The 22,697-nt window shown below is 45.1% G+C and overlaps 1 protein-coding gene across 1 annotated transcript in view; it reads right to left on the bottom strand.

Annotated features, from left to right (window-relative positions):
* Nucleotides 1-22,697, bottom strand: part of RGS22 (regulator of G protein signaling 22) — a 76,183-nt gene that overhangs the window by 14,892 nt on the left and 38,594 nt on the right. The window contains exons 16-22 of the mRNA XM_077351811.1: nt 20,014-20,208; nt 18,282-18,374; nt 15,156-15,322; nt 12,827-12,989; nt 8,638-8,796; nt 7,153-7,221; nt 2,491-2,652 (exon numbers count right to left, since the gene is read on the bottom strand). Of these exons, the coding sequence (XP_077207926.1) occupies nt 2,491-2,652; nt 7,153-7,221; nt 8,638-8,796; nt 12,827-12,989; nt 15,156-15,322; nt 18,282-18,374; nt 20,014-20,208 (1,008 nt within the window). The remainder of the gene's footprint in view (nt 1-2,490; nt 2,653-7,152; nt 7,222-8,637; nt 8,797-12,826; nt 12,990-15,155; nt 15,323-18,281; nt 18,375-20,013; nt 20,209-22,697) is intronic.

The following is a 22,697-nucleotide window of genomic DNA, read 5'->3' as shown; positions in this document are numbered from 1 at the left end:
AACCCTGTGTTTGCACAGGGGATACCTTTACCTTTACCTTTACCCCATCACTGACCTCTGACTGCCCCTCCTCCAGCTATTCCTAGTAGGGTTCCTTTTTCCTCCTTGGGGGGATATTTTGGACTACAACAAGAGAGGGGAGGTGGGGGAGTCATGCTTTGTGAACTAAAATCTTTTACATCCACAGAAATCTTCAATGGATCCAAGCCAAAGTGAGGTAGCAGCAGGTGAATTTTCCTTTCTCACTGTGCCCATCTATTTAATTTAATTTTTTTTCCATTTGTATGCTGCCCTTCCCCTAGGGGCTCTGGCTGGCTCACAACAATAATAAATATAACATAGTACAATAAATAGCATGTACAATCCTAATTTAATTAACTAAAAACTAAAATCCAGCTATTTCAGAAAGACCACCTCCTCTCTAGAGAGAGGGGCACATAAAGTGCATCAATATCGGGTGGACCTCAGCTGATATTTTGGCTGCTTCAGGTAGGGACACTTTCGTCTATGACTATTCAGCTGACTGAGCACAGGACTTAATGACGTAAGGAGCAGTATTATCTCCTCTTTCTATGCTCTCTCATTCTTGCAAAGCACATAACAGTTACCCAACCTAGTGCAGTGGCACTGGAACACAAACAAGGAGAATCAGTGAGAATCATTGAGCATTCATTTCAATAGTGACCAATATTCTCTATACAAATCCCATGCATGGAGCACTATCCAGCAGTAAGGGAAGCATGGACACCTATTTCAAGTGCTCACCAGAAGTTTGTATAGTTTTGGATCATGGCCACAAAGCCAACTCCATGTGTGTCCATTGATTCTTAGTGGCAAGGAGGATTCTTGAGTTCCATTCAAGGACATCAAACTTAATATCATTTCGAGCCTCAGAATTCCATGGCTTGCTCATGAACTGATGCTGAGCAGCAATCTCTTAACGATAAATATTTGTGGTCAGCCGCAGTTGGGCTGCTAGTTCAGTGCAGCTGGCCGGCCGGCCCTCATCAGGAACCACACAGCTTTATCATCACAGAAGAATACAAGGTCTTTGGCACAGTTGTGCGAGTCTTATGGATGTAAGAACATTTCTGTGCATGGGTTGCGAACATTCGCTGCAGGCTTCTGGCTAGCACAGACCCACTTCCTGAGCACTGCTTGAAGCACAATCTTCCCGGAGAAAAGGGGATGAACCTTCCTAGCAGACTGTGTTTACATTAATGAAGAGGAAGAAGAAAAGTCGGTTCTTATATGCCGATTTTCTCTACCAGAAGGAATATGAAAGCACAATCTCCTTCCCTTTCGTCTTCCCTCCTGTGAAGTAGGTGAGGCTGAGAGAGCCCTCAAATTATTGCTCAGTTAGAACAGCTTTATCAGTGCTGTGGCGAGCCCAAGGTCACCTAGCTGGCTGCATGTGGGGGAGGAGCGGGGAATCAAATTTGAAGTTGGTGCTTCTAACCATCAATCTCAGCTTAAATTCAACCACTGGATGATCAGTAGCCATTTGCAAGTTCTGGCTCCAGTGGACCTATCAAACATCTCAAACGAAAGAGCCTAGCAGTTCAACATATGGGTGAACAACGGCACCTGTGAGAATGACAGCATCACAGTGGAGGACACAGGCTGTGTGTGGAAAACACAAGCTGAGCAAAGCACACCAAAGAGTGTGTGACTGGGTCAAGGTCACCCAGTGAGTTTTCACAGCACAGTGGAGGCTGACACTCTAACCTGGCATGATAGCTCTTCTACATGTTCAGAGAAGTAACAAAACACGTTCAGTGCTAGTTAGCTACCCTTTTTCAAAATAAAATAGAGAACTCCTGTTCTCCTATTCATCTTTGCTGTGGACTAGGCTCAGAACATGCAGAGTGAGCTATCTGACTGAGATGTACATCACATTTCAGATAAACTGCCTGAGACAGATCCACAAATGTGATGGGTGGGGTTATTCATTTCAGTGGTCAAAAGCAGGGGTAGTCAACCTGTGGTCCTCCAGATGTCCATGGACTGCAATTCCCATGAGCCCCTGCCAGCGTGCTGGCAGGGGCTCATGGAAATTGCAGTCCATGGACATCTGGAGGACCACAGGTTGACTACCCCTGGTCAAAAACAGGGGTAATGGGCTCCACATCTTGCCCATGGCTATAAGCATGGCAAAGATTTGCAGCCCCTCCCCTCTTTTGTATAACCCTCTAGCTCTCCTAGTTGGGTTTAACCATTGCGTGCCATTGCACCTACATAGGTTAATGTTAACCAGGATAGTCCTCATAACTAGAGTTTGAATTGTCTTGAATTGTCTTGAATTGTACTCATACCCTAGTTATGATGGCCATCCACTTACTCCAATAAGCTCCAAAGATGAGGAGAGTCACCCCATCATTCCTCCTCTTCTCCTTCCTAAGGGATCCCAAAGGTTTGCAATTATTCTAGATGAAAGTGTCACAGTCTGTGAGAAGCCATATCATTTCTGGACTTGGCTAGTTGCTATACCTTGTATTTCTGCACCTCCTGCCAGAAGAGCACTCCGTTCTCCAGTAAATCTCCTTTCAAAGACACAAAGCGTCGGAACTGAAAGGCCGTGATTGGATTCAACAAGGCTTTGCGGAAAATAATTACTTCCCTCGATGAAGAAACCCACTTATTGTCCACATGCTGTCAAAAAAAAGAGGGGAGGAAGAAGAAAGCACGTTGAGTCAACTGCATTTCCAAAAGCAATAACAAAAGCATTCGTTAGGCTGAAGTGCCTGATGCTTATCTTTGCATTGACCCCAACTTTCAGTAGTTTATTACGTGGACACAATAGAACTTGGCAACCATTTTCTCTCTCCCACTCTCCTGTTTGATTTGGGCAACATTCCTTTGGAGGGGACAAAGGGGAGAAGGAAATGACTAACAATGATTTAGAACATATGACTCTTTAGAAACAGTATGGAAACATCCATTACTGTTGATTAGGGCAAGAGAGTTCTTGGGGTGTGCGTGGGGTGTGTGTGATCGGAACAGCAGAGGGAGAAGATCAGCTTGATACTTCGTAGAAACAAACAACAGAAAAGAAGAGATGAGCAAACGTAGAAAGCAAAAACTCCCCTTGTCGGCAGCCTTGCTAACAAGAGGCCCTTTGAAACCCATTTCCACGACCATCAACAGAAGCTGAAAAGTTTGTTTTTTCTGGAACAAATTTTTACCAATAATAAAAAGTGATTTAAGAGATATAAGAGATCTTCACGGGGCATGGAAGAGATCTTCATGCTGAGAAAACTGAAGCATGGAAGGCAGGTGTGAATGAGTAGCAGGAAGGAAAGTAAAAGAAATGAATGACAAGGCAGCAGATTGGGGGGGGGAGTGCATTCCATTAATGGTAGGGGTGTCCAAACTGTGGCTCTCGGGATGTCCATGGACTACAATTCCCATGAGCTTGGCAAGGGCTCATGGGAATTGTAGTTCATGGACACCTGGAGAACCACAGTTTGGCCACCCCTGCCACCCCTGCTATGAGAAGGCAAAAGGACTTTGAGTTTTGCATGCTCTCCTTAACAAGATAGATTTCATCCCCCAGCTGTGTATTCTTCACAGCACTGTGCTTTAATAAACCATTTAATCCCCACCAATGAAGCTTCTGAGTGTGTCTTATTTCTGATCAAGGGCCTAACTAAGTGGAAGCATATCCCAAGAGCCAAGGGCAACAGGGCAGCCAGACCATCAGCCATGCTTTGCATGCTGAAACTCAGAGATTGGTTATCCTACAGTATTCCCCACTACGAGGTATAGGAGTGAAAATTGGGCAATGAAGTAGGTTGTCAGGAAGAAAGTTGATTCATTGTAAATGTGGTGTTGGAGGCACGTTTTATGGATACCATGGAGCACCCAAAAAGACAAATAAGTAGGTTCTAGATCAAATCAAACCTGAACTCTCCTTAGAAGCTAAAATGACTAAACTGTGGTTATTGTCCTTTGGTCACATTATGAGAAGACAAGTGACTGGAACAGACAATAATGCTAGGAAAAGCTGAAGTCAGCAGGAAAAGAGGAAATTCCAATGGGAGTTGGATTGACTCAATAAAGGAACCTCAGCCCTGGATCTCCTACCCCCTCCACATTTGGGACATCACTGGCGGTAGGTCAAGACTTTGGACTAGGAAGGTCTCATTACCATCACAGGGGAGATTTCCATCAGAGATCTTTTGATTTGCTTGTTGTTGCTCACACAAAAGCTTATACCCGGAATAAAACTTCGTTGGTCTTAAAGGCGCCGCTGGGCTCAAACTGTGTCCAATTTCTTCCGACCAACGAGGCAACCCACCTGGAACTGACTGAGTGTGCATGAAAGGAAGGGTCTGTTACCTTGTGGGTGAAGCCCTTAGAGGTCAAGAAATTACTCCTCACCTCAGCCTCTGCATGAGGAAGCAGAGCTGCTGTGGATAGGCCAGGGCTTGCTCAAGGCAAGTAATGGAGCACTTGGATGCCAGTATGGTTTATCAAGTATAACAATTCAGAAACATAATCTCTTAACAGAGAGGAAGACTAGTCTAACAACTGCTACCCCTAGCTCTTCATCTCTTAACCTCTGTTAAGAGATTATTTCTCTAAATTGAAGTTCCTGCTGAAAACACTGAAACTGATGTCCCTTGAAAAAGCTACACCATGAAACGCGTTGGGATTTGTTTCATATTCTGGACATTAAAAAACCACTGAAGTCTGAAGACTCCCCAGAGGTCTGTTCATTATAAGTCTGTTCAGGCTTCCTCGGGAGGTGGTGGGTTCTCCATCTTTGGAAATTTTTAAACAGAGGCTGGATAGCCATCTGATGGCTGATTCTGTGAAGGCTTAAGGGGGTGGCAGGTTATAGTGGATGAACGATGGGGTTGTGAGTGTCCTGCATAGTATAGGGGATCGGACTAGCTGACCCATGAGGTCCCTCCCAACTCTATGATTCTATGATTCTATATTGTTATATTTGAGACACCATACTGGTAACCCAGTGCCCCATTACTTGCCTTGCGTCTGGTCCTTCACTGGGTCCTACCCCCCCCCATTTGACTTTTGCAGGGCTTGCTCAAAGCATCCTGACTCCACTTTATGCCTTGGACCTGTTGAATCTGTCCAGTCTTCAAGCCCTGCTTCCTTGTAACCTTTCCCTTTCCCCCTCCCATGGAAGTTGTATCATTGCCTGCCCTTGCCTATCTGTCTCCCGCCCTCATCTGACAAACCACTCTCATTTCAGATGGCTTCTGGCACGAACGAACCAGCAATATGGAGCCCAGACACTCAATCCCCCCTGCCAATATTCCCCACCCCTGGCATGAATGTATACAACGTGTCCCATAAAGGGTGTACTGTTCTTTGAGACTGGAACAAGGCAGACCAAAAAAAACCCTCCCGCAGTGTCATGCTACAAAGATGTTTAGCAGTTGATACGATCTTCACATTAGAATGCAGCCCTAAATGAAACAGATACTGTGAGATATGAAGAAGCCTGCCCATTTTGCTGCATAGTACAGATTCCTTTGGGGTGACTGAGTTTAATCCGCACTCCATAATAAATTATCTTCCAGATGCTGGAGCAAACAGCTTGTCCCACTAAGCCTACTCAATTCAAAGCACAGCTAAACGTGCAATACGAATATCGCATTCAGCCTTAACCTTACAGCAGCAGCGAGCAATTAAATTTCATGAAAGGCTGAAGCCGTAATGACGCTGGTGGTGGGGCTGGAGCCAATGCCTTCTTGCCCGTGGAAGAACTCTCAGATACATAACGCTGGCCCTTGGTTGGTAGTTGCAGGATATACAGAGTGGCATCCTGGCTCCAGACCTGGGCTGCTACCTGTCCACCCCTAGCTTAGAAGGCACTGGAGTGAAGCCAGTGACTTGCAGACCTCAGCAAGAGATTGCTATTGCATGTATGGATCAGAGATTGGCCAAGCAAAAAGCAAGGGAGTCGGAGCACTAGCTGCAATCATAGAATCATAGAGTTGGAAGGGGCCATACAGGCCATCTAGTCCAACCCCCTGCTCAACGCAGGATTAGCCCTAAGCATCCTAAAGCATCCAAGAAAAGTGTGTATCCAACCTTTGCTTGAAGACTGCCCGTGAGGGGGAGCTCACCACCTCCTTAGGCAGCCTATTCCACTGCTAATGTCTCTTCCTCTTTGCTTGTCTGCCTGGGGCATGGTTTACCAGCCGCGGGATGATGGGAACCATATGTAGCGTAATGAACGAAAACGAGCCCAGCACAATTAATTTAGCAACTATGATTGCTTTGAAGAATGGAAACGTTATGGCCTCTCTACGCTCTTAACGTATATTCACACATTGATTAATCCAGATAGCCCAGCTTCTGGGGATTATTCGTGTTTTGGAATATGCAAATGATCAAAAAGCATGTGAAGAATATCCAACAGGGGGCTTCAGAGATGTGTATGTAGCGTAGTTAGAATAGGAACTTCCTGATATTTTTGAATAGCTCACTTGGAGATTTCCTGCTCCTTTAAGTATAGTTCCTCCCTGCTCACTGCCAGAACAGACAGAATGATTACAGAACAGAACAGTTTTTACAGTTAGGTAGGCCTCTCTCCTCTTTCTATACAGAGTTCTTTCTCTCACAATAAAACTATTTTATTCTATGAAGCAGCTCGGTGCTGTGCCCCTCTGTGCGTATTTAAGCTCTTATTTAATTCTCTTTTAAATATTACCTGTACTACCTGTGATTTCCAAACCTCTGACCAGCTGGATAGACAGAAATGTTTTTTTTGAATGTTTTTAGCAGTAGATACGAGTGTTTTTTTTTTTTAAGTTTCATTATCTTGTTAAGGACTAAAAACCTTTGTTCTTAAAAATGAAAGCAAAGATTCTCAGAGATTCGTTTTCAAACCCAAACAAGATCCACAGAGCCCTAGCCTCTGTGTTTAGGGCTCAAAAAGAACATATCTGTCTGGATGAACCCACTGTGGACGCACTCAATTGTTTTAACTCTCTGCGACAACCTGGTTCTCTGGTTTATAGGATTATGCACATAACGTCTGCCCTTGCTTCTCCGGCAATGAGGAAGAGAACTCTAAGGACCCAAATGTTTGCAAACGGGCTGGATTGTCTATTGTCTAGAGTTGTGCAAGCCCGGAATAGAACCAAGAGAAAAACAGAACAAAATGCAGCTTGCCTTCCACGTTTCCACTTTCTTCTCGCGTTTCTGAATCAAGATATCTTCTGCGACATCTTGCAGGTGCGGCTGAATGAGGGGGAGGAAAAAGAGCATGCTTATTTTAAATACGCTCAAGGCAAGCCCCAGACCTCTGTGCTTGAATGCAAAGCATTGTTACGTACAGCAGTGAGCTACTCTGCCCTTTAGAGAGATGCACTCTACAAAGTTTGGATGGATTGCATTATCCCTAGGAAAGGATATTGCTATTTCCTCCAAAGTCCAAGAAGCAGAAGGTCAGGCTGGCCCAGACTGCTGGCACCAGCGGCCTTAAAACAAGGGCATGTGGTGGAAATACATGGGCTTGCTTCCTGAAATATCTGAATCGGGTCACTTCCATAATCAAACTAGAGAATACACAGGAAACCCATAGCCAGGAATTCTCATGGGTTTTTAAAAATTGAACTGAAAGGGGGGGGGTGTCTGGGGGGGGGGAAGTAGTGCTGAGAGCAGAGGAGGGTAACCTCCCTCTTGTGTTGATGCTTAATTTGCATGCCCTTTCGAGCTTGGAAAACATACAGGTGCCTTCAGGGGCAAAAAGAAGGGGGGGGGGTAAAAGGCACATACAAAAAAAGCTGAAAGAAGTCTTAAAAAAAAAAACCCAACCAGAAACAGGATTTTATTGTTCCTTCCTTTGGCAGCCTGTGAACAGCCCATTTTCTCCCAGCTCCCCTGCCATAAAAACCAATGGCCTGAAGACTCTGCAAACTCACCAGTTTTTCCTCTCTGATGTGGCACCGGGCTCAACACTCTTCCCACCCAGAAGACTCATTGCGCAGCCTAGCAAATAATAATTCTTTCACATAGTCAGGCAAGGGCCTGGCTGATCGCCAGTCGCTGACTTCTGCCTGCTTAGCTATTGTGCGGATGAAGAAGAACTCAGAACCATTCCTAACAGAACAGGCAGCCCCAGATGGGAGGAATTGTGGAGTGGGCCGTGTGAGAAACAGACGAGGCAGAGTGTTGGGGGAACCCAGCTCATTTTCTTTGGGCTCATTTTCTTCTCTGCTACTCAGCAACTCCCAGCTTCTATGCGGGGCTGGATTTCATTTGTGTGCTCCGTAGAGGGAGCGGCTGTGTGCGGAAAGTGGAATTCTGCAGCTAAGATTAAGCTCTCTGCACCCTCAGCCTCCCACTCCAGGGAACAAGCCAGATGTGCAATCAGACTTCTGCTGCCTCTTAAGTCTTCAGTTGCTAACAGGAATGCCAGCGAGATGGGAGGCGGGTGGGGGTCAATTAGACCCCCCAAATGCCAAAGTCACCACTTCTCTATGACGCTTTTCATGTATGAGCTGTCCGACCATTCTATCATGGGAATTTCTGGTCCCCAAAAATTCAGCACAAAACCCCCCAAAATGCACTGCCCTGAGCCTGGATGCAGAAGGGGGCAAGTTAATGAATTGAACAACAACAACAACATTTTAAGTAGTTGTGTTAATATTTTACCTTCATTTTAGCCTGTGCCCCAGATTCTTCACGTCTCATAAAGAGTGGCAACCACTTTTTCTCGAGTCTCTTCTGAACATACTTTTGAATCTCCAGCAGGATCAAGGGAGGAACCTGGTCATGAAGGATGCTTCCCCAGCCTCCACCTAATTTCATTATCTAAAGGATTGCAAACACACCAGTAGACTGTAGAAACTTTATGCCCAATAAATAATTAAGTAAAACAACCTAGAAAGATTACAAGTAATCTCGGTTTCCTTGAGCTCCTGATCTTATGCAGGCCCTCTGCGAAAAATGAAGCTGGATTCACCTTATCTGGAAATAGTTCATTTCCTCAGTAATAGCTCACCCTGGTCTTAATTAATGTCACAGTAGTAAAGATATATAATGGAGGAACACGTTTGTTGGTCATCAGTGGTTTTTCCCCCAATGTTATGCATAACAGAAAGAGCTGAACATAAGTCTTGGTTTCTTCATGGGCTGTTCTTTATATGATTTCTTTTAAAAAATCTGATTGTACATCTTGGCTGAGAGATATAAACTCATCAGGCAACAGGGAAAGTTTTGGCAGTTTTCACACAATATTTTGGCACAGAGTTTCTTAGGGTCCCCCGTCTCAAGGCCATAAACATGAATTTCCTCATTTATTTTGGATGTGGTTAAAGTCATTGTATAATTATTTCACCACTGCAATTTCGCTGTGTGGATATTTCTTACCAAGGTCTCCCTGTAAAGTGGCAGGTGATAGTAACCACATCAGAGAGAACCCCTTGAGAAATAAGCCCCCCCACTGGCATTTTAAATATCATCAGTCACCAGATGAGGCCAGTTATACGTCAAGAAACTTTACAGAACCCCAGGGGCAGGGGACACACAGCCAATCCTCCCCATTTACCAAGTGTGAAATGTTGGTTTAGCTGCAAGAGAACAGATCTCTCCAACTGAAAGATCTATCTAACCAGCTTTGGAGAAAAAAAACACTAAGCTAAGACCTCAGATGACAGGCTAACAAAAGTTTAAGGCAGTAGTTTTCAGAATCAGAATCACATAGAGCTGGAAGAGACCACAGTGGGTCGTCCAGTCTAGCCCCCCACCTTCGTAGGGACTTAACAATCACACTCCTGACAGGTGCTCATCCAATCTCCTCCTAAAAACTTCCCATGAAGGAGGCTCCACCACCCTCCAAGGCAGCACATTCCACTTAAGGACAGGCCTCATCATCAGAAAATGCTTTCTAATATTTAAGTGGCACCTCCTTTCCTGTAATTTTAATCCTTTGGTCCCAGTCCTTGTCTCTAAAGTAGCAGTGAACAAGGTGGCCCCCTCCTCAACATGTCTACCCTTTACATAGTTCAACACAGCTATTTTCAAATGTCCTGGCCTTTTCCTAATCTACGTATCAGCTAAGGAACCTCTGCCTGTCTGCCACAGAATCCCTATGCATTGCGGAATCCCTGTGCATGTTCTGTTCAGGTTCATTTTCAGCTCACATATGGGACCTTGTAGGCCTCACTGTTCCAATGTATCACCAGCAATTGCAGGGAGTGACTGTGTGGAAGCAATGTGTCTAGCCCAGGCTTTCTCAACCAGGGATTCTAGGCAACCAGGAGACAACCCGGGGGTTTCTTGGCAACCCGAGAAGGGTTTCCCAAATGGGTGGGAATTAATTAATGTTTAATTTTTTTAAATTTGTTAAGCGTTGGTCGGGTGATATGACTATATATGGTCATGTCACCCAGCCCTCCCCCATATGGCCAATGATGAGCCTGGAGGGGGCAGGAAGGGGAGGGGCCCCGGGGAGGGCGTGTCCACAGCTCTGCTTCCCAACCATATTCTGCACAATTACACTACTTCTGGGGTTTCTTGAAGCCTGAATAATATTTCAGGGGGTCTTCAATGGTTGAGAAAGCCCGGTCTAGTGTCTAGTAGAGCTTGACCTTGGCAACAGCACTCCCGATTGATTGCCTTGTCTCTGACCCTGGCCTGTGCTATAGAACTCTGCCTTTTGACTTTTCTTTGGACATGAATCTGTGAGTGTGCTTTAACTAGTATCTGGACTTTGGAAGGGGATTACCTCTGCCTTCCTGTTGTGTGTGTGCAGTCAGGAAACCCTCCTACTGCCCATACTCAGTTGCCTACGACATCTACACACCCTGTCCTGACAGTACTGGCCAGTACATGCAGTTGGGAACACTGCTGCCCAGCCCATCAAGACTGCCACCCATAGGCTTCACCCATATGCCTTTCCCTGGGTAGCTGGGACCATGGGTGGTGGAGCAGTCCAAGCAATCAAACGGGGAAGGGCATGAAGGCTGGTGGCAGGGAAGTGCACGGGTGGAGTGTGTCTGGTGGTGGGCCCTGGCAACTGCCCCACCCTAGGATATGCTGATGCTGGCCTTGGCATTACATCATAGAAAAGTTTGCCTAAAGAGGAAGGAAATATGATGCAGAGGCAGAGTGCATGCCTTGTGTACAGAAAACCTCGGTCCCTGGTTAATTCACATGCTACAAAGAAAGGTTCCAGCGTTCTGTACCTCTCTGTGGGACTTGGACCTGATTCTAATTTCATAGACTCAAAGAATCCTAGGGCCTTTTCGCACGAGGATCTTTGTTGCAAATTGTTTGCGGAATGAAAAATCGCCATTTAAAATAGTGGAATTCGTCGTTATGCATACCTGCCTTTGTAGTGGAATCAGTTGCGTTTTTTAGCGTTTCCCACAGGCTTCCGGTCTCGGCAGAAATCGCTAGAAAGGAAGCGCTATTGCCAAGCTCGTCCCGCCCCTGGCCGTCAAGCAGCCAATGGGCAGCCGTTAGCATGCTCCCAAACAGCCCCTTTCCCTTTAAGAAAGGTTTTTTAAAAAAAAAACCGACCCATAGCAACGAATCTAGGTAGATTCATTGCTATGGAGAGACCCATCCAGCTGCCTAACGTGAGCTGTCGTTTGATTGTATGATCGTTTGCACGCTGCCTCGAGTGATAAAAAAAAAATCCCCCCCCCCTCTCACGGTCCCGATTTTCGGCTGAATTTATGTGTAAAAAATAAAGGGACTTTATTTCAGCAAACGGGCTTTTACGTGGTTTGTGCTTAGTGACTAAAGGTGAAGGACTGAAGCCAGGGAAGCCTCTAAACAGAAAGAGGCTCGCTGGTGCGTTTATCCCCGCTCGCTCGGAGAAAAAAAAATGGCGATCGCTTCGCCGGAAGTTTGGAGGAGAGAGCCAGGGGGAGGGACTTTGAAGAACCAGCAACAATGGTAACGCACAGGTCTTTAGCGCTACTGTTGCAGATTGGTTGCAGGAGTGTATCGCTATCCGGAGGGTGAATCCACTTTTCTGGATTCCCCCGAAAGCGCTACAACGAAGCGCTTTTTGCGGGTCGGTTTCAGGATTGTTGCAGATTGTCTACGACGTCGTGGGTTATGGCAAATTAGTAGCGTTTCCAATTAGCAACCATTGTGCTATTTTGAAGCCGTGCGAAATGGCCCCTAGAGTTGGAAGGAGCCACCCAGGCCACCTAATCCAACCCCCTGCTCAGTTCAGGATCAGCCTAAAGCGTCCAGGAACCACAGTATTGAATTTTGTAATCTGAACCACAGTCTGAGGGGAGAGGGTGTTTAAACCTCATTCGGGCCATCTTCCTGACCTGAAATGATGTGTATCTACCAGCATATGCACATTTCCCCGGTAGGGCAAACAGTGGCTCCCCTGGCCTTTTTAAGGTTTTATAAATGAAATAATAATAATAAGGTTGGGAAGGCTTATCAGGGGCAGGGGAGATTTAGCACCCTCTTTCTGCGTGCCACAATCTGAATCAAGCCTTTGTGTGCCACAGAGTTCTTTGTAACATGTGAATTGGGACATTAGAACAGATGTTGGGAAAGATTTTTTTTCTCTGCCTGAGACCAAGGCGAGCCCCTGTTAAGTTGGAGTGAGCCGACCCACCATGGCCATATTTGAAGGCTTTATTAAAATGATACTGAAGGAGACAGACCCATCAGCTATTTTTGAGATATCCAAAATTTTGTTGCCCATTTTAAGAATAAATCTCCCATTGATGGAGACTGTTGGGAACTATTGCTGCTCTCTTAGATGCCCTTGTCTGTGAACTTTATTCATTAAGGATTTACTTTTTTTACGCCAATAAAGGCTTTTGGGTATGAATCTGTGGGGGCTTTAAAAGTAACCACTGACCTGTTCTTGTTCCTCTTTTGTAGCTGGGCTGTCGGGTCCGAAGAAATACTTTTTGTTTAGATATTTATTTTTAATATCCTTAGATATTGCCTCCCGTTGCTTTCTGTCCTTGTGGAGCATCCTCCTGAACTGCTCGATGTCAATCCAACACGTGAGGTCAATGCTGCCAAGAAAGAAAGAAAGAAAAAACTTTGGGGCTGCCATTTTGAACAGATTAAGGTTTTAACCCAAACCAACAGCCATGGTCGCCAGGGGAGTTGTTAGTGCGCCGCGAGCAATTCGCCACAAAGGCCGGGCGGTGGTTTTTTTACCACACCCTTGCTGCAGTCTGAGAGGCGGCCGCATGCGATCTTGTGTGGTGAAAGTAACCTGATCCGCGCGTCAAGCAGATCCACATTGACTGTTCACCGCATGGAAACGGATACCACCTGGAATGAACTAAAGAGGCCTCCACAGCTGTAAAATGTCCAGTGGCCTTTAACTGCCTATAAGGAGAAACTCACGTCCCGTTATATTTCTGGAATGAATGCTGAGGCCGAGGAGGAGGCCCTTCCATGGCAGCCGGAGCTGCCCAGATTTCATAAATCCTTTGGTCCAATTCCACAGCCGTCACCTCAGCTCACAAGCACCCCTCCCGTCTGAACTGATATTGTAAGCTCCTTGGGGCAAAGATCCCTTGTTATTTCCCATGAATTTCCCATGAATTTCCCATTAATTTTCACCCGCCCATCCCCAGAGCAGGGACCAACATGTATAAAAACAATAAATTACAATACTGTCCCATTAAAATATTTATTTTAAAATATTCAGTACCCTATACCTCTGACCTACAGCCCTTCTGCACACAATAGATAATGCACTTTCAATGCACTTTAGAAGTAGATTTTCCTGTTCTAGGCCTATTATGCACGGCCGCTGAAACGGCGGCATGGAGAACGAGGAGGAGGAAGAAGCAAAGCAAACCGATTACACACTGGATGGAACGCAACGGCGGCAAAACCCAGAGTATCTGATTATGCACGCGGATACTTTGGAGCCGCTTCTGGTTGCACCCTGGTCCCGGGAAGCTCCACTTTCTTCGACATCTCGCTAATGTGGCTTTTTCGGCGGCATACATTGACTCTGCACCCAGTTGCCGCCTGCAGCGTGCATAATTGGTGATTTTAGCCGCTGCCATTCCACCCCGAATGCGGACTTTCCACTCCGTACATAATGGGCCCTACACAGGAAAACCCAGCTGCGAAAGCACATTGAAAGTGCGTTATCCTATGTGTGCGGAATGGGTCCTAGAGAGCACAGGCTAACCCAATCTCATCGGGCCTCAGAAACCAATCAGTGTTGACCCTGGTTAATACTTGGATAGACCACCTAGGAATACCAGAGCTGTTAAACAGAGGAAGGCAACAGCAAACCACTGAATATCTCTTGTCTTGAAAACCCCATGGGGTCACCATAAGTGAGTTGTGGAGAGTGACATTCACTTGACAGTACAAGATGGGTTGAGGAAACAGAAGCTGCACATGACCCACAAGATGCTCCCCAAGCTCCCACGTACAGCCAACCGTCCACTGTGGACTGGGCAGCAGCCATAGTGAACAAGAGATGCATTCCAGAACCTGCCATGGGAAGCAGAAAAGGAAGGAAGGGCTTAGTGTAGTCGTTAGGAGTGTGGACTTCTAATCTGGTGAGCCGGGTTCGATTCCCCTCTCCCCCACATGCAGCCAGCTGGGTGACCTTGATAAAGCTGTACTGATGGTGCAGTAATATCAGGGGTCTCTCAGCCTCACCCACCTCACAGGGTGTCTGTTGTGGGGAGAGGAAAGGGAAGGAGATTGTAAGCTGCTTTGAGACTCCTCCAGATAGAGAAAAGCGGCATATAAGAACCAACTCTTCTTCTTCTTCTTTTGGGACTGAATGATGGAGCTGTTTGGGACAGCAGAATGTCTTGGGCCAGAACCATTCTTACATTTCCAGCCTGAAGTATGGAATATCTCATGCCTCTTCCATTGATGGGAATGGAATATGTCTAGCGAACAGGCCAGAAAGGAAGGGAAGATGATCCATGTTTGCTCTGGGTAAGTGGAACTCTGGAATGGAGTACACACATCTGTCTCAGTGTGACATTCCTTCCACACTGCTGAGAGCCATTAGCAAACACAGAGCTTCACAAAACAGCTGGGAGACCTTTGCTGATAAAAGGCGGGGGGGGGAATCCCTGCTTCTCTGCACCTATCTCATTCTGAAAGAAGAAATATACAGTGAGATAGAAATATCAGTAACACAAACTTATCTCAGCAAAACAAGACCCAGGCTAGTGCAGAGGAAATACCTTGCAGAGTGTTGTTTGAGGAAGAATCGGAACTCTTCCAAATCTAGCCTGTTGCGTGTCAAGTCAGCAAGGTTGTATGACCCAACTTCTTCAGGGGCTTCGCTTGGAGGCTCTGGGCTTTTAGCAGAATCAACATGCATCGAGACCCTCTTTTCAACAGCCAGTTCCTAATGAAAGAATGGTGTGAGACAATCTAGATAAAATGAGTAACCCTTTTCGTAATCCCTGCTGATACCTCTTCTTTCCACAGATTGCTGGCACCTTCTGTGCTTTTACAGAACTGTCTTTCAGGGCCAAACTTAAAGGAGAGGCCACTCACAAGAACGAGGATCCAGGACAGGGAACGCTCAGCCATGAATGGCTGCTACACAACTCCCTGACAATTCGAGATGGCTTGCGGGACTCAAACAACTAACGAACAGGAGAGAAAATATGTTGAAATTCAAAGCATTCTGGTTCCCCAAGATGGGTCATAATATGACTACAAAAAGGTCTTTAGGCCTAGCCCCCTTCTTTAGAGACCTAGAAGGAAGGAGAATCAACCAAATCAGGTATTTATTTATGTCACCATCACTTTGAATCAGTCAACAACATATAAATCAATTGTTTTTCTCAAAGCATGTATATGCCCATCTGAAGGACACCAATATACGTCCATTCATACAGATTGCCAGGTATCCAGCTATGATTTTTTTTATTTGCTGGTGTTGCACATGGCACAACGTCACTTCCAGTTTCCTCTGGAAGTGACATCATGTCGTGTGCAATGCCAGCATCCCCCACATCCCTCCGCTTCCATCTCCCACTAGCTGCCAGCCATTGACTGCTAATGAAAGACATAACTAAGTCATATCAAAGTCTGGGTCCAGTGGCACCTTTAAGACCAAAAATGGAAGCTTATACCCAGAATTCAACTTTGTGGGTCTTAAAGGTGACACTGGACTCAGACTTAGTTCAGTTACCCACTGGAATATAAGCCATATCAGCAGACAATTGCCTGAAAGGCAGGATTTAAATATAACAAATGAATAAAATAATTGAGTACAAAGAAAACAAGGAATTTCAAATCAAAGTTTGAGTCCCCTGGCACTTTTAAGACCAACAGGGTTTTATTCCTCAGGTATTTCAGGAAGTGCACGGCACACAAAAGCTTAGACCTTGAATAAAACTTTGTGAGTCTTAAAGGTGCCATGGGACTCAAACTTTGTTCAGCTGCTTCAGACAAACACCTGAAGGAATTTCAAAACAGTGAGCTGCAAAACTGCCTGTGTGTTATGGGCAGGTCTGCTTCAATCGCTGTTCTGAGATTGGATACTGCTGCTCAGAGTGCAGACTAAAGCAGGGGCTCTATTAGATACCTGCTGTACATGATGAACAAAATATAGCAGAAGATAGCAGATTTAGGTCTCTAACGCAGATATTAAAGGCCAGGCAGGGCCGTATGGGAGCATGCAGCCCTTCAAGTATCCTAAGTTCAGATCATCTGTTTAGGACTTTTAAATTTGCTTCTTTGCAGAGCTTTGTACAATTCTGCTTACCCCATCTCAAAAGGAATAATGTAAAACTGGGAAAAAGCACAACCAATGAAGCATAACCACATTCCCTAGGATGAAAGACAGGGGAGGGCTTTGGCCTCTATGCCCTGTTTGTTGACTCTCCAAGGCACCTGGTTGGTCTAGATCAGGGGTAATCAACCTGTGGTCCTCCAGATGTCCATGGACTACAATTCCCATGAGCCCCTGGTCTAGATGGACTAGACTGGTCATGGCCAGACTAGATGAACCACTGGCCTGATCCTGCAAAGCACTTCTTATGTTCTTTCAGAATTCGGTGTTTTTAGAAAATAACTTAATGGGGACAACATTGTGTCTAACATTTATTTTACTTTCTCTCCGATAGTATTCTTGGAACTTGGGTGGGTAGAAGATTCAAGACAAGCAAAGAAAGAGCTTCTGCATAGAACATCTAGTTGACTTATGGAAGTCAGTGCCACAAGATCTATCAGTGGCCACTGGTACAGAAGATGTTGAAAAGGGGATTAGACAGATCCATGGAAGACTGAGCCACCGGCACTGCTATTAGCTATGTGGACTAAACAGAGACAACATAATTCAAAATACCAGTTACTTCCATGAGGCAACAACTGAGAGAGACTTCTATGCCCTAACTCTGGGGTCCCCAACCTTTTTCAGTCTTTTCAGACATTTAGCACAAGGTGATGGGAATAACCACGACACGGCTGCTACAATGGATGGAGCCAACCACAAAACGTAATGCCATGCAGTCATGGATAATTCTAACAGTACCTTCTTCAACATTTCACACAAAAGCTCTGTTTCATAGGATGCCTTTAAAAATGAACACATTGTTCAAAAATATTTTCTTGCATACATCTTCAAGTGCACAAAAAAATTGCACAGCCAAGCAGGTCTCTGGTGCCCAAGTCCTGCTGGGCAGAAGCCCCAGGTAGCCCTGCCCGCTTTTCAAAAAAGCTTGGTGGGGACCCAGAAAGGTGTCCACAGCATCATGGTGCCCATGGGTACCACAGTGTCCGTTTATGCACTGGGAACTTCACTGCCCCGGCTCCCGTGCAGGAGCACAAATCAGGGGCGGATGAGATGCACCAGGCCAAATGCTCCCCCATGTGGGTGCAGGAAGAGGTTGGGCAACCTGCCAGGACCAAAACTCCAGCCTGCAGCCTGGCATGAAACCTCCAGTACGTAAATGGTCAGTGCGAACCCCTGTCCTAACTTCTAAAGCTTTACAGTTGAATCTGGTTGGGCATTGAGGGAAACAGGATACATGATTATAGGTGGTATATTCAGTCTGATCCAGCAAGAATCTTCTTGGTAGCCAGTGAATTTCTTTTATACTGGCCAGATTATGTGTCCCCCACCTCCACTGCTGCATTAAAAAGCCTTCAAGCCGCTGTTATGCCAGAGTTTGTATGAACTGGATCTTTCTGACTGTCCCTTAAAAGCCAGTGATGCTGACCAGTGCTCTATCAAGTTCTACAAGTCCCTCCGAATTCGGGCATTAAGACACAGAAGTGTTAACCTCCTGGTGTGTTCGGCAAGAGGGAGAGAAAGAAAAGAGTTTGTTTTTGTTAATAGGTGCTTGTCTTACCTCATCTTTCTTGGAAATGCTCTCCTCCTGCAAAGCCTGCAGCTTTCTAAAGTACACTGAGTCCAGCTGCCGAGTTTCTTCCACCAGCCCCACCTAATAAAAATAATATCTTATGTCATCCACACAGCATACATTATAGGAGGAGAGATGGAGGGGGCAGGAGCGGCAGACTGCCAGTGACAGTGGGTAGAAAAGGGAGGCGTTTGCCAATAACAAGACAGATGTTTAGGAGGCCTATCTCTGGAAGTTGCATCCCTGGAGTAGATGATTCAAGCAGAAGATTTGCTGAACCAAAATTTCCCCTCAAAGTGGAACAGACTCTTCATTTCAAGGGGATGGGGATTTTTCAGTACGAAAAGGAAACGTTGCAAAGAGACTGAGGCTTGCGCAAACTGAAGAACAGATAGAAGACTTGTGTTCAGAAGGAACCTCTAATAATTTAATACAAACTTAAGGCAAGGGTTTGTTTTACATTTGAAGTTAAAGGAAAGGAAGTGGGGGGGGGGATTCTCCAGATTCTAAAGTCAGTGAAAAGAACATGGGTCAAGTTTAATTTTGCACAGCCTGTCCAATTAATACGCAATGGGGGTAAAATATTTATTTTTATCATATTAATGTCATGCCTTCCTTCCACTAAGCACCAGGCAACATACGTTAGGATCCCAAGAATCTTCCCTTAATTGCTGTTTCATGCACCTTCCTACCATGAACTAAGGTATTGCAAACATGGCACTATGGATGAAACCCTCCTTTCAAATTACCCCCTTCATCTCTCTTTCTATGATGTATGCTCAATGAATACCTAGTATGCTTGAAAATACTTGAATGAAGGCAACATCCAACCGCGAGCAGACGCTGACAATAAATATACTGCTCTTCTACACTGTGCTGAGAAGATTCACCTCATCATAATTGGAGCAGTGGATGGAACTTCATGCCCAGCAGCCAGACCGTAAAAATCTAATAGTTGAGAATGGGACATTCTATCTGAAGGAATGTGAGTGCACACAAAAGCTCATACCTTGAATAAAACTTTGTTGGTCTTAAAGGTCCCATTGGACTAAAAAATTGCTCTCTCCACAACAGACACCCTGTGAGGTAGGTGGGGTTGAGACAGCTCTGAGAAAGCTGTGACTGTCCCAAGGTCACCCAGCTGGCTGCATGTGGAGGAGTAATGAACCAACCCCAGTTCTCCAGATGGAAGGCCACTGCTCTAAACCACTACACCAAGCTGGCTCTCAAAAGACCAGTTTTGGAAAATATCTACAGACCACAGAGTAATAAAATATATTTCCTGCTCCATGGGGTTGGCCAGTTTTGTAGTGACTTTATATAGTTGAGTCTTATAATGGAAATTAATGACATTCTTATTTTTATGGAATGGTTACAATTGTGGTTGTGGTTGTTTTTGTTAAATAGTTATGGCTTACTTACAGGCTTAACACAATACACTCTGAATTGAAAATAGCTAAACACAGACTTTAAATTTTTGTTGAGAATTTGGTGAAAAGCAGAGGACTGATATTCTCACACATTCTCCTTGCTTGGTTCAACACTGCAAGTGCAAAACTCAAGAAAGGTATACCCATCCAGGCTCATTCAATAGATAAAACTGGTGCAAGTCTCCTTAGGACTTCAAATGCAATAATTGGCACATCAAGAGAACTAATGAAGGATTCACACCAATGCAGCTTCTACCCTTCTTACCTGGCATCCTCTACTCTTTTATTACCTTTCCATATGTAATTCTGTCTTCTTCTAACATCTTCATCCATGGCTCCAAAAGAAGGCTGAGGATATACTCTTCAGCTGGATCAAAAAGGTCCTCAAATGGGGGCTCAATTTTCTGATAAATCTCATCTTTCTTAATCTGATGTAGTCCAATATCCATACTGGCAGAAGGCGCAATATAAGTGGCGTAAAGGAACTGGTTAAGTGGAAAAGCAAAAAGTGGGTTAACAATCTGTCCCACCGTTAAGAATCCTGCCTTGTGTTTTCTCCTTGTCTGCATTAACCTACAATATACAATCTAATCTACAACCTCAGTTTGCCATATAATTCTACTACATAATTCTACTACATTTGCCATATAATTCTAGTACATTTGGAAAATTCCTGGAGATTTGGGAAGATGGATACAGGTTTGTGGCCGGGAAGAATGTCATCAGAGTATAATGCCACCGAACCCATTCTCTGAAACAGCCATTTTCTCCAAGGGAACTGAGTTGATACTAAGCTACTAACTGAGATCTGTAGTCTAGAGATTGGTTGTAATATCAGGAGACTTCCAGGCACTAAATGGAAGGTGGAGACCTTCACTATAGTTATTAAGTGCATGGGAACCAAGTTGGTTTCAAATGATGATCAAAATAGCTTGTTAAGGGACTAAGAAGAGACAAGTTTTTGCACCCCACTTATGACTACCCAAAGGAGTCTCAAAGCAGCTTACAGTCGCCTACCCTTCCTCTCCCCACCGCAGACTCCACGTGAGGCTGAGAGCTGTGAGAGGACTGTGGCCACTCTGGTTGAGTGTGGAGGAATGTGGAGTCAAACCTGATTCTCCAGAGTAAAGACCACATCTCTTAACCCCTACACCAAGCTGGTTCTTATCAGTGAGATCACACTCACTGTCCTGGCCTCTACACATTCATCTGATCTGATCTTTTGATAAAGCCTACAAGCATGCAACTTGCACGTGCACAAACTTTGTACAGAAGTGACAGCGAATTAAATCGATACAGAGCTAAAAAGGAACCACACTGGATCGAATGCACAACATCTCCTACTTGCCTTGTAAAGTAAACTGAAAGTGAGCAGACACACTTCTAATTAGGCACAGAATGATACCCAACCTAAGAATTTATATGGAAGGATCCTAAATGCTAATAAAGCTATGCTTACATCACCTTTTAATGGGCTCCGTGCCTTTTGCATGCGAGAAACGAGGCTAGCAAAAAACAGGCCAGATATGAATCAATACAGCATCCCTAAAAAAATAAATAAATAAATAAAAAAGCCCTGCTTCTCTTAGGAAAGGATTAGCCATTTTATTCAGGCTGAGAAAGGCAGCTTCAGTGCCCTCCAGTGACTCATAACCAACATATAAGCACTGAGAATAGGAAAGGATGAAAGGAAGGGGGGTGTATAGTTTTCCTTGCTGGAAATGTTCTCTCACCGAATTGTGTTTTTAATGGCTCAGTTACCATCTTCTTGTTTTACACGCTGGGAAAGCAACAGGCACTTGCATGTCCATTAAACCTAGGCCTTCTATAGAACTATGTCTGGCTTGAAGGCTCTCAGCAGGCCACTGTGTTCGCTTGCACTGCAACAGACGTACGGGAGCTGCGGGAAAGGCTACTGAATTCAAACACTTCCGTCTTTATTCTTCCTATGCAGCTAGGCCCCAGTAGCAGAAGACGCACACATGCATAGCCATGCCTACCCACTCGTGCTCGTGCAGGACAAGTGAATCGGAGTTCCAAAAGAGTTGGATTTTGTCAGATCTAGAAGAGGGCATTTATAACTTCCCTTTAATGTGGATTTGGAAACCATCTGAGAGTACACCGTAAATCATGAGTGGCCTTTTAGACCACAACTAAAGAACAGCTGGGGATACAATGATGCAACTGGACAGGCTCCTCATACAGTGCCATGGCCTTTGGAACGTACATTTGAATTATAAGAGGAAACTTCGGGGGTATCCAGGTTGGTGAGTATGATGAATGGCACAATCTCGCCAGGGGCTGCTTTTTGAGATTGCTACACTGAACAGATTCGTTGGGTGCTGCAGGGCCAAACTACTTCTCCAAAGAGCTTGGCCATGTTCTTGGCTCAGTTAGATCCCTGATGGAGGAAAGTGACATCAAGTTGCAGCCAATTCACAGGAATCCATCCAAGAGATTACCTCTGTGTGGCAACCCTGGACTTCTTTAGTAGACTTGCATCTAAGCTGATCTTGCTTAGCTTCTGATGAGATCAAGCTAGTGTAGCAGGGGACATATTCAGATAGGTGGCCCCTAAGATACACAGGTCCCAGACAGCGAATGGCCTTAAAAATTAACACTAGAACCTTGAACCAAATCCAGAACTTGACCAAGAGCCAACGTAGCTGCTGCAGGATTGGTCTTATATGTGTCCTCCATGGTGTCCTAGTGAGGATATGTGCAGCAGCATTTTGGATTAGTTGTAGCAGGCTCACATAGAATGACTTACAATAATCCAGTCTAGAGGTGACCATCACATGGATCACCATAGCCAAGGGCTCTGGGGCCAGATAGGGCGCTAGTAGCTTAGCTTGGCGAAGATGGAAAATGGAAGATGGAAGTGGAATGATACAAGCATAATGTGCACCACTGTTTCTTTTATTTCCCTGTCACTTCTGGGCCACAGTGCTTTGCAACTCTGCAAGAAGCTGCA

The sequence above is a fragment of the Paroedura picta genome, chromosome 9 (assembly GCF_049243985.1).
Source record: "Paroedura picta isolate Pp20150507F chromosome 9, Ppicta_v3.0, whole genome shotgun sequence".
Lineage (NCBI taxonomy): Eukaryota > Metazoa > Chordata > Lepidosauria > Squamata > Gekkonidae > Paroedura > Paroedura picta.
This window is presented reverse-complemented; position numbering and strand designations above follow the sequence as displayed.